Source organism: Andrena cerasifolii, chromosome 2 (genome assembly GCF_050908995.1).
Source record: "Andrena cerasifolii isolate SP2316 chromosome 2, iyAndCera1_principal, whole genome shotgun sequence".
Classification (NCBI taxonomy): Eukaryota; Metazoa; Arthropoda; class Insecta; order Hymenoptera; family Andrenidae; genus Andrena; species Andrena cerasifolii.
In genome coordinates this window covers 22,582,485-22,594,384 of record NC_135119.1, presented here as the reverse complement: position 1 = coordinate 22,594,384, position 11,900 = coordinate 22,582,485, and the positions used below count along the sequence as shown (strand labels likewise).

Genomic DNA, 11,900 nt, shown 5'->3' with positions numbered 1-11,900 from the left:
TTCGAATTAACATAAAGAGGTAGTCACCTATGCGTGTGTTAGTGTTACATAGCGTACGTGTGAGGAAATGTATATTTTTAATGGTATTGGAACAGGATCGGAACTCTACGCAGTTGAAATTCGTCCGTCGTTGAGTCCGCATCGACGCATCGTCATTTCGCCGTCCGCTCAGAACAGGTGTGATATAATAACATTTCTTTTTTATCATTGCTATAGGCTGGTGCTACATAATTACGACTGGTAAAAGGTTTCTAATAATTATAAAAATTGAAATTAGATAAATGGACTTCGAACTTTCTCAAAAGACTGCCTACTGTTATATTACAAATTGGACATGTCGATTTCGATAATACAGTTTTAATAATTTCTGACCATGCTATTGAGAAGAATGCATAGAAGAAAATATCCTTCAAAATAATAGACTTGCAAATAACTTTTATACTTCTTGCATACATAATACCTACATATATAAGTCTGTTTCCTTTTTTGCATTACCAGTCGTTTTTTACTATTTCTGATGTTCGGTATACCGACGGTAGGAGGACAGCCCGTTCACGTGATACTTAGTCGAAAAGAAATTAAAAAGAAAAAGTTGTTTCTCTAGAGACGAGAATAATTGGGAAGGTATTTCACTCTATGTAGATAATTCTCGATTCAACGGTGATCCTTTACAGGCCTACAGGCTGAGTGTTCTCGCCGAATACTTGATGAACCCCACAGCTTTTTTTCGAAACTGTACGCATGTAGCGCGCACAGATGTGTGGCGAACATTCAATTCATCACGAATCCATCGAATTCATTATTAAGCGATTATTACACTAAAGTGCGTATATTCATTGAAACTAACAGGTACACGATTAAGATGTCTTCAGAAGGAAGTAATGCGTATATAGATGATATATCGTATCAGAGCGATGATTCACCGGTTTTAAATCCCGAAAAAAGTAAAATCGCCGAATGGTTTGCTGATACTAACGTTTTAGTAACAGGAGGGACAGGTTTCTTGGGCAAGCTGATCGTCGAAAAATTACTAAGGTACGTTTCCTTCAAAGATATATTCAAAATTCCACTAATCCTTCGCAACCGAGCGTTTTTATATTATTCTGCTATATCGCGTAAACTGGAAGGGATCGGTATTTTAGTGTATTAATATGATATTTCTTCCCCATTATTTAATGTCGCATCAATCACTGGTGTGGGAATATGGTATTATACCTAAAGAATAAAAAAGATGTAAAAAAAATTTATGTTAAACGATTTTATTAAAAATGTAAAAACTAAATTAAAATGCACTAAAAACTAAAAAATAATTATTTTCTTGTTCTTCAATTTTGATGGTGTTAAAATGGTGTTTGATCACTTTAAATAAAATCGTGGGACACGATATTTCATAACAGGTTCTACATCACTACTTCAACTTCTGATTGCACACGGAGCCCCACCATTTTATTTAAAGTGATATTAACACCATCAAAATTGAAGTACAAGAAAATAATTATTTTTTAGTTTTTAGTGCACTTTAATTTAGTTTTTACTACATTTTTAATAAAATCGTTTATCATAATTTTTTTTTATATATTTTTTATTTTCTAGTTTTTAGTGTTTGTGGATTTACATTTCACAGCTCAGACTTCTTTACAAATATCTTTTATTGCTGTATACAGTTTAACAGTTTGCTTAAACGTTGTAGTGCTACAGTCACTAAAAAATAATTCTTTTCTTGCTCTACAATTTCGACGGTGATATACGAACGCCTGCAAAGTTTTAGTTTTACTATTCGTACATACGTGACGGATCATTTTTCAATAAATTGTGTATTTCCGGTAATCGTGATGCGACTAGCGTCCCGAATGCAGCGGCTTTTTTGTCGTTTTCGTAAAGAACGCGAGTGGCTGATTTCAAGTCGTTTGGATTTGTGGTTATGGGTTATATTTATTGATGACTGGGTAATTTTTTCACCCCCACGGGTTGCAAAACCACGCCTGCAAAGTTTCAAAACAATTGGATAGTTGGAAGTGGGTTAAATGTGAGTTGTCAGATTTGAACCATTCATACAAACAAACAAACAAACAAACAAACAAACAAACAAACAAACAAACAAATAGAGAATCGAAGCTGAATAAAATCGTTTTAAAAGAAAGTTCTCGTCTATATACGGATTCGGATTGCAATTGTTTTTCAAATTGATAACTATAAACCTTTGCTGGACGTGTTTTGAGTCACGTAATAATTTCGATAGATAACGTAGAAAAAGTAAACATTTTTCGATGCGTCACATCCTTTAATAGTTTGTAACACGCGTCCGTCTTACGTTTAATGATCAGTTCAAAAGGTACATCCGGTGTTTGTAAAGTAACGTCGTTGTGCTTACAATTTGAATGAATTAACGTACGATTACGTTGTTCAAATGGCTTTCTGCGAAAATAAAAAACAGAATGTCCGAAGGGAAAGAGAATTCACCAAAGGGAATTGGAAATCCGGGAGCGTAGTAAACATTATTTCTAGCCAACGTTTCCACTAACGTATCAGCCACCAGTGTATTGGGAAACATAATGACGTATTTTTGTAACGATTTTCGCACTGTCATCTTCCGCCATTAATGTCATCGCCCTTTGACAGTAACTTATTTACGTTGTATAATTAAAAGGTGGATATACATAAGACGTCGAAGGAGTTGCGAGTGTGTTTACATTTCCACATGTTAGGTCATTATGTACAGTGAATCACAAAAATATTCGGACACCCTTTAAAACAGAATAATTTTTTTTAAATTGAGAAGCTAGCAGGATTAGTTTACTAGGTGACGTGTTTTGTCGTTTTCAAAAAATTTGCAATTGGTCGGAATAGCGAAGAAAATAGTGAAGGTCGCTTTGTCAACTTTTTATCCGAGCCTGTAATGAAAATTTAAAAATCCCGTTTGTAGGTTTAAGGGGTTACACGCAACGAAGTAAAATGATCGAAGCAATCGATTTTTTCGGAAAAGAATTCGCAGAAACATCAAAGCAAGGTCACTTCTGTAGCTCCGGAATCGACGATTTTCTGTAAATGCAAAAACAAATTATCTCATATTAACCTGCACCTTAAACTTTAAACGCTGTTTTCTCGAAACTACGTTTTCCAAATCGGTGCCAATGATATTTTAAAAACTACCGAACCGGTTTGAATGGGACTTGGCACGATTATTTCTCACGTCAATATCTAAGTTTTGTCATACGGATGTTTGTTATAATAACCACAGTTTGAAACGCTGATGAAATTTGTCTGAGAAATTGCATTACGGGGTGGAATTAAAGTTCACACACTTATATTGACACTGCAAACTTCTCACGCGACGATTCTGTTTTTGTTTTCAATAGCAGCTACACGGCGAACAAGACGAATTATCGTTATTTGCTTTAAATATTCTTTAAATTAGGTCGCCCTTTTCACGGTCCTGAGTGCATGTAACGTCTTACGTAAGTGTATACATGTTGAACATTTCATCGAAATCAACGGGATTTTTAAATTTTCATCACAGGCCCAGATAGAAAAGTGAAAAAAGCGAGTTTCACTATTTTCTTCGCTTTTCCGAACAATTGCAAATTTTTTAAAAACGACAAATCACATCACCTAGTAAACTAATCCTTCTAGCTTCTCAAAAAGCACAAGTCGCTTGGACCAATTTTAAAAAAAGTTATTCTGTTTTAAAGGGTGTCCCAATATTTGCGTGATTTACTGTATGTACCTATATATTTATAGATCATGTCCGGGTATTACGAAAATATACGTGATAGTAAGGCCGAAAAAAGGGAAAAGTTCAGAACAGCGGTTTAAAGAGAACTTCGAAGATGCTGTAGGTGATATACTTATGGATATTAAGTTGTATAAGATTAGGATGTATAATTATTATGTACACGCTATTGTGATCAGGTATACGATAGATTGAGACGCGAGCAACCGAATTTTCTGAACAAGGTGATAATGGTGGAGGGTGACGCGATGCAAGAAGATTATGGTCTGTCACCGGAAACGAAAACGATGCTGATGAATACGAATATCATTTTTCATGCTGCAGCGACCGTTCGATTTGACGAAAAGATGCGTCTAGCCGTGAACATTAATGTGAAAGGCACGAGATGCATATTACTGTTCGCGAAACAGATGCCGAACTTAAAGGTAGATCGGAGATCTTTTAAAACCTTTCGTCAAACAATTGAACCAATCGTTATAATTAAACACGTATTATAAATTGTATCTTACATTTAACACTAAATCCCGAAATCTATCTACAGTCATTCGTACACGTATCAACTGCATTTTCGAACTGTATACATAAACACATTGATGAAATACACTACAGACCACCTATCGATGGAGATAAGTTAATATCGTTGTTGGATATCTTTGATGATGAAAAACTTGAAGAAATCACACCCATGTAAGTACTAACTGAATATTTCACGGAACATGATTGCGCGAATAAGAAAACGAGGTAGCTATGACTAAACATAAATTTTTCATTTTCATAGACTGCTCAAAAACTGGCCCAATATGTACATATTCTCTAAAGCAGTTGGAGAAAGTATTGTCGCAAAGTATAGCGAAGGTATTCCAACGTGTATCGTCCGACCTTCTATTGTTTTATCAACAGCCGAAGAACCTCTTTATGGATGGACAAATAATTTATATGGAACTACAGGGGTAATTATAGGAGCAGGTTTAGGATTGTTGCATACGCTACATTGTATACCAGAAAACACGGCGGAAATGATACCAGCTGATTATGTAGTGTCTACTACAATTGCTGCTGCTTGGGCTGCTAGTAATAGGTAAGTATTTAATTTTGTCATTGTAATTTCTTTATATTAACTACCTACGTTATTAATATATATATAAGCGAATTTAATCTTTCATATTCGAACGAAAAAATTGAGTAAAATGCTTTTTACTGGAAATGAAATAATTTTGGCATATTATAAACAGGAAGTAATGAAAAGATCGTGACACTCGTATTACGAATGTAAACTATAGATTAATAAAAATTTTAATTATTAAGTAGTTGCACGTATGTATACATATATAATCTTAGAATTATGGATTCCATTACTTTATAGGCAACCTTCTGAAATATTAGATACAGATTCTAATATGTCTGTTAATGAGAGAATCCCCATTTATAACTCTGTATCTTCAAGTCAAAATCCCATTACTTGGGGTGTATTTATGAACATAATTGCAAACTTTGGCTTGGAAGTACCTAGTATACAGTGCATCTGGTATTATATGCTGATACTGAACAGACATTTAATTCTCCATAAAATTTGTGTCATCTTCTTCCACATGCTGCCAGCAACTATTGTTGATACGTTGGCTTATGTTTCTGGTCGAAAACCCATGTACGTATTTTATACATCAATTGTAATCCATATTAGTTAAATGATAACCGACAGAATATGTATAGCATTGATTAACAATGACGGTCTATATACTTTCAGATTGTTGGATGCGTATAGAAAAATACAGAAATTTAGCAATGTGATACATTACTTTTCAACACAGGAATGGAATTTTTGTGACGATAACGTTCAGAAACTTTGGCAAAGGTTGAATTCCGCCGATCAAGGAATTTTCAAGTTCAACATCAAAAACCTAGACTGGAATGAGTACTTTTATTGTAATATTAGAGGCATCCGTATGTACATGATAAAAGACCCACTCGACACAGTGGAGGCAGCATGCAGAAGATATAAGAAGTGTGTTTCCTTTCATCGAGTCATTAAAATTAAATTTAAAAGCACCCCATGGTATAAAATTGCTTTCTAAAATTCAAATTTCTTCTATTTCAGGCTAAAAATCGCTCATTATACGATAATGACATTAGTCTCCCTGCTAATGGTATGGGTAACTGTACATTTTCTATCATTTCTTTGGTCCCTATGTCCTTTGGCACATTAATGGTTGGTAATATTAGTTTTGTAATCTTTTCTTCTAAATGGTAAATTAGTTCAATGGAAATCTCGTTGCGGCTGTATATAGTGCATACCTGTTGGTTTATTTAAAACAGCTGATTATTATTGATCTCGTGAACTTAATTTGCGGTAACGCTAACAGATGTCGCCACGCGCCTGTATCTTCGTGAATAAACTGTGAAAAATATTAAGCATGCTGCGTTCTTAAATCCTATTTCCCACCATGCGAATCACAAAAATTTCAACTTGTAATTATTATCCTATGATAACATGGCAACATTCCAAACGATATTTCATTGAAATATATTTATTTTGAAAAACTGTTGTTACGTATTGGATCAAATCTGGAATATTTGTTAGATGTTAAGAGAAAGTCGTAGCTCTATGTTTAGTTGTAAGTCTGACAGTGAGTTTCTAATGTTTTCAAATCTTTCTTAGTCCTGTGACTAACTATGCGCCAGTTGAATCAAGCGTTTATTATAATAATTGTAAGTCGACGTGGTTGGTATAATCACTGTCGTGATATGAAAGAACTAGAAGCCACGTGGAGGGAGACTCCTCTTTCTGTTGCCGATAATAATTTTGTAATCAAACGTTATTTCGATTTGATACATTTTTCGCCCCGGAAGGAAATTTAAAGGCTGAAAACAATATTGAATACACTGAATATTTTGCAGCAGAAAGTGAACTTAATACACTTCGGGCCGGGCTCTGTAATGAAGCTATTTGAGGCACAGTCGTGGGATCAGGTACAGGAACAACATTATGTATAATGTTTATACTATTTAGACTTTACATATTTACACTATTTATACTAGTTTCACTATTTGTCATTCCTTGTCCCGACTGTTCCGTATTATGCAAAGTAGTATACTGTAATGAAGACGAGAGCACTTGGACCTGATTTTCTATTTGGGATATGCGAGCGCCCAATGCAACCTCCCGTGTTCCTTGTGCTGCTTTGTCTGTGGCCTGTTTCTCATTCCACACAGCATGTTCATCTTTCCACCGGGAGTCGAATTGCTTTAGTTGTTCTTTAAACTAACTCACTATAGAACGTTGCAGATTACCAAACATTATCTGTAAAACTGAATCTCCTACCGACGATCTGGTGTGGATCCCACTTCTGACACCATTGTTGCGTCCCACCAGGACACTCCGGACATTCTTGGATACTTTTGGACACTATCGGGCTCTCCGGAACACTCCAGAACACCACTAGACACCGGAGTGTCCAAGTGTGTCTTGCGGTGTCCCGTAGATTGTCCCGGTGTGTCCAGGAGTGAGCAAAATATATTTTGAACCCTCAATATTGACGGCTATTTCCCCTCCTAGATGTGGACGATGGTCGATAAAAAAAAATACGTGTCGAATATTTTTGACAATTCTGTAAATCTGCAGAGTCTCATCAACATCGGCGCGTGACGCTTAAGCAGGTCCCGTTTGCGAGAGAAACTACAGAGAGTAGGCACAGACCAATTTCTAGTGGGCACGGTTCTGAAGTTCTATCGGATACTAAGCTCTCGGCGAGGTTTCTATCGCCTATCTGAGAGTAAAAATTTTCGAACTTGTTCTCAAGTGGACTCACAATTTAGCATTCTCGAAGCAACTACCGAAAGAAACTCTCAAAAGGACACGTCCCTTTAGGCTCGTTGACACTCGAGTATCGACTTCTATGTGTACTTCACGCAAAGCCTACATAGGTACCAAGTAAGATTCTAATGATGTACCAGATTCATCTCGAAATCGTTTAAATTAAAGGATATATGGAGAAAGTTCGCATCGAGGAAGAGAACCATCTGAAAACTGAAATTCTTTAATAGGCAATTCTAAATGATCAGTTTGTGAGTGAAAAAAAGTTATCAATCGTGGAAATAGAATTGACGCGTGGGAGTACCCCCCCCCCCTGAGCCTCACAATCGCGTTGGGAGTGCAATCATTTATAGGCGTGACTACAGGTTTGTCTAGATGCCGAGCACGTTGTATAAAACCGATTGATTCATTACCCTTCGGAGTTCTTAGATGATAATATCATTAATCGTTAAAGATCGACCGAGAGATGTTGTTTCTTGACTTTTGCTCCCCTTTGACTATTGTAATGCAGTTTCAATACTAAAATACATCAATCATGAAATGGATTCAATAAAAAGTATCCGATTTATATCATAATACTATGGTATTAATAGTTAAGCCGTAGATAGCTACGAAAATTGCGAATAAGATTGAATACTTAAAATATTCAACCACCCGTACTTAATAATAACCAATTGGGGCATGGAAAGGAACAAACGGCGTTCCCGAAATTGATGAATTGAACATGCAGAATTAATCGATACGATGAAAGTCAAATAACGCCAACAAAATTTTTATGCGCAATCGAATGAAATCTTATTGGTTATTTATTTGCTGCGAGACCAATATCAACTGAGCGCCACACGCAGGTTCCTATCTCGCGCTCAACTTTGAAACGTGACTAACGAAAAATATCTTCTATAATAAAGAATAAAATAAAGGATACCATTGACAAACTATTCTTTCTTTAGAAACCAACGTATTTAACCATAAAGGAGTAACATTCATTTTATTCGGGAAAATTGGCAGAAATCCATTCGTATAAGAATATAGTTGATCGTAACTTATTGATTCAACAATTTATCCTACCTACAAATGTAAAACCTTACACAAATGTGTACTTTAACAAAAATTCATTAGAATGATTGTCAAATGTGTGTGCGAGCACCGTGCACCGTGCACCGAGTGTTAGCGCGTAACTCGATATACGGGGATGGAGGCCGCGAGCGAGTCGAGCCAGCCGAGTCGAGGATCGAGAGCCAACCGGCGACTCAGGAAGGCAGTGCACGCCCGACTGCCGACACGAGCGGATGGTGTACGTTGCCGCTCGCGCTACGCTTGCCTCGTGAAATTTTCCTTCCTGTCAGACACGGTCACCGCCGTCGTACTTTGTGACGAGTCACGCGGTATTTTGAACCATCTTTGCGACGGCACGCGGTCGTAATCTTTGGGCCGCGTTGTGACGTTGCGTGGCGCGCAATCCAGTAGAGACAGTAACAGAGCCAGAGAGAGAGAGAGAGAGAGAAAGAGAGAGAGAGAGAGTGAGAGAGAGAGAAAGAGAGCGAGCGAGAGAGAGAGAGAGAGAGAGAGAGAGAGAGATAGAGCGAAAGAAAGAGGGGGGAGGGAGAGAAACAGATAGAAACGAACGCGACAGAAAAGGAAATATAAAGAAACACGAGAAAAGCCCGAAAGGTAGCTCTTTCGATTCGATCTTCGCTTCTCCCCGTCGATTACCATCGTTATCGTGTTTTGTCATCGACGGACACTGTGTGCGAACACGCGCGCACTTGCTCCCTACCACGTGTGCGCGCGCGCACGCACACACGCGCGCACATTACACAGATTTATCGGGAGCGCGCGACTGGCGCGCGGGGCGCCCTCGAAAAGTCGAGTGCGCGCGTGCAACCCTACCCGTTGGTTGGACCCCACTGACGTTGGTTACCATAGTAGCGCGCGTGGCGATCAGCTGATCGTCGGGACCCGAGCGTGTTCGACCGTCGGCAGTCGGCCAGCAGCGGCTCCGTCCACTCGTCCGTCGTTTCGTGCGTTCTCGTCGCACGCGTTCCCGTGCTTTAACGACAATTTTTCCTTCGCACGCACTTTCGCGCAACGGCTCGGTGATCAGCGAACCAACGGTCGCGTGCACTTCGGCCATCATCGGCTCCCGAACATTACCGCCGAAGCCCACGGAAAAATCCCGAAGGAGATGACAGAGAGTATCTATAAGCTCGTACTCACCAGCCACAACGATCCAGTACTCGGTACCCTCGATGCTGGAAGGATACAGTGACATCCGCGCCGCTCGTGTGACTCGTTCGTGGTGCGCCGATGACAAGTCGTGCGAGCACAGTTGCAGCTCAGTCGATGCACGTACCAGCAAGTTTGGGAGACGCCGCTAAACCGCGTACACAACCGTCGGGACCTCGCCGCGATTTACGTCGCGCATCTTAAATTCGATCGTCCGGAAATGAAGCCCCAGAGAGGAATGCCCAGCTGCACTGGATCCGAGAATTCGTTGCCATGCGTCCCCTGACCGTGCTCTGTGAAACGTCGTGGCAAACTATCGAAACCGCTCCGATACTATCGATCGCCCAATTCCGCAAGATCGAACCTTACCAGGTTATGTTCACACGTGACATTGTCGAATACCAGACAGGCATATTTGGTTAACCACCGCTGCATCAAACGCACTTAATTTCACCATTAACGCGACACACACGTGTGCACACGCTGCGCATCGAAGAAACAAGCGACCGTACGTTATGTTCGCCGTAGCCCCGTCAGGTGGATCGACGAACGTGACCGACCCTTGGCGACCATCGGCGACACGCCACAAAACCATCGAAATAATATCGCGCGAAAAAGATCGCTCATCGATATAACCATCCTGTTCTCCGGGGGACTACCGAGAACGGACACACGACAGAACCGGGTTGATCCAAGAACGGACGAAATTCGATTAGCCGGATTAAACTAGCAGTGCACAGGAACGCTTGGGAAGACGCGACGCGGTCGTTACTATTCGACTGACCGGAACATGGTGTCGCAGTGAACATTCGAAAAAATTATCGATACATCGATCTTGTTTCTTGTCGGAGTGATCGGAGCGATCGGGGCCGAGTGAGCAATGGCCGCGCAGTTTTCGCACGCGCGCGACGAGGCACGAAACGCGAATCGAAAAATGAAATTGTGATCGCAGTGAGTAGCAGTAGCCTGTTCGTTGATTAAATCGGGATTCGTTATTGGCGGTGACATCCTTTCCCCCCATAAGAACATGTTTTGACAATCGTCTGTACCTGTGACTCGAGGACGACTCGTCGTGGATGCCTAAAGTGACTCTGTTCCCATCGGGACATTGCTCGTCCGAACTGTGATTTCGCTTCCTTCTGTGCGGTGGATACGACTGCAGCCCGCACGCGTCGGCTGCAACGATGACAGGTCGAAGGATTTCCTCATGCACTAGGAAACACTGTGATAGCCGATGCCACCAGCAACGTCATTAAGTCTTGGATTAAGTCAGCTATGAGGAGAGCGCGGTCCCTGGAATCGTCTCGATAGAAAGCTTTGGTGAGTACAAAAAACATCTGTGTTTTAGCCGGAGTGTAAACAGAGCGAGGTAGCTCCAGACGTTGTTGTTTAATCGCGTGAGGAAGGACGTACGCGCGTTGGTCGTTTTAAAGTCGAGCTGTGTTAAGCTCGTAACACGGCATAATCTTATTCCCGCCATTTTTTGTTCCCGAACGAAATCATACATTATGTATGACGGGACGAAAGAGATTAAACTTTCACGCGCGACTCTGTAGCGATAGAAACATGTAGTCCGAGTAAATGTTTCTCCGTTTGGAGGTACGTTTGGAGATATTAGTGAACCCCGTTGGGTGGAATATAGACTCCAGTCAGTTGTTGGAGTCGACGAACCTCTATCGATCTTTACCTCCTGTCTGCGTCTGTCCTCCCTCGCTCTATGTCACGCAGGAATGCAAGTCGCGTTATATTTCTGGCGTGGTTATACCTAAGTGCTTCCAGTTACGATTTTCGGCGCGCAATGTCGGAGCGGACCGGTTAATTACCACCGTTAACAGTTCCTGTGATATAAGCATTCGCGTGATAAATATTCATGCGTGCTGGGGAATAATTTTCCCCTCCAATTTAGAAGCTATCTCGAATTGCTGAACGAGTCAAATATTTCTCTAAAAATTTATTACTTACTTGTGCTTGCAAATTAATAACTTAGGGAAAAATGGGCATAGGGCGTTGGTACGATGAATATTCACGAATAAGTACGCGCGAGACAGGCTACTGGCCGTAGTCAATGATAAACACCGCCCGCATAATAAAGGTACACACTCGGTGATAAGCTCTCGGCAATAAGCGACGGCG

The 11,900-nt window shown here is 40.1% G+C and overlaps 2 protein-coding genes and 1 long non-coding RNA gene across 3 annotated transcripts in view; 2 read left to right on the top strand and 1 right to left on the bottom strand.

The window, feature by feature from the left end:
* LOC143378983 (uncharacterized) overlaps positions 1 to 9,891 on the bottom strand; it is a 79,602-nt gene extending 69,711 nt beyond the window's left edge. Inside the window, exon 1 of the long non-coding RNA XR_013088401.1 lies at positions 9,759 to 9,891. This is a non-coding gene — a long non-coding RNA (uncharacterized LOC143378983). The remainder of the gene's footprint in view (positions 1 to 9,758) is intronic.
* LOC143378962 (fatty acyl-CoA reductase wat-like) lies at positions 22 to 6,139 on the top strand. The gene is made up of 9 exons (XM_076831164.1): positions 22 to 177; positions 850 to 1,035; positions 3,739 to 3,832; positions 3,910 to 4,155; positions 4,272 to 4,417; positions 4,509 to 4,808; positions 5,094 to 5,375; positions 5,475 to 5,732; positions 5,826 to 6,139. The coding sequence occupies exons 1-9, from the start codon at positions 68 to 70 to the stop codon at positions 5,932 to 5,934; spliced, it is 1,731 nt and encodes a 576-aa protein (XP_076687279.1). The 5' UTR covers positions 22 to 67; the 3' UTR covers positions 5,935 to 6,139.
* LOC143378968 (uncharacterized) overlaps positions 8,810 to 11,900 on the top strand; it is a 314,434-nt gene continuing 311,343 nt past the window's right edge. Inside the window, exon 1 of the mRNA XM_076831181.1 lies at positions 8,810 to 11,087. The gene's annotated coding sequence lies outside the window, so the exon portion shown is untranslated. The remainder of the gene's footprint in view (positions 11,088 to 11,900) is intronic.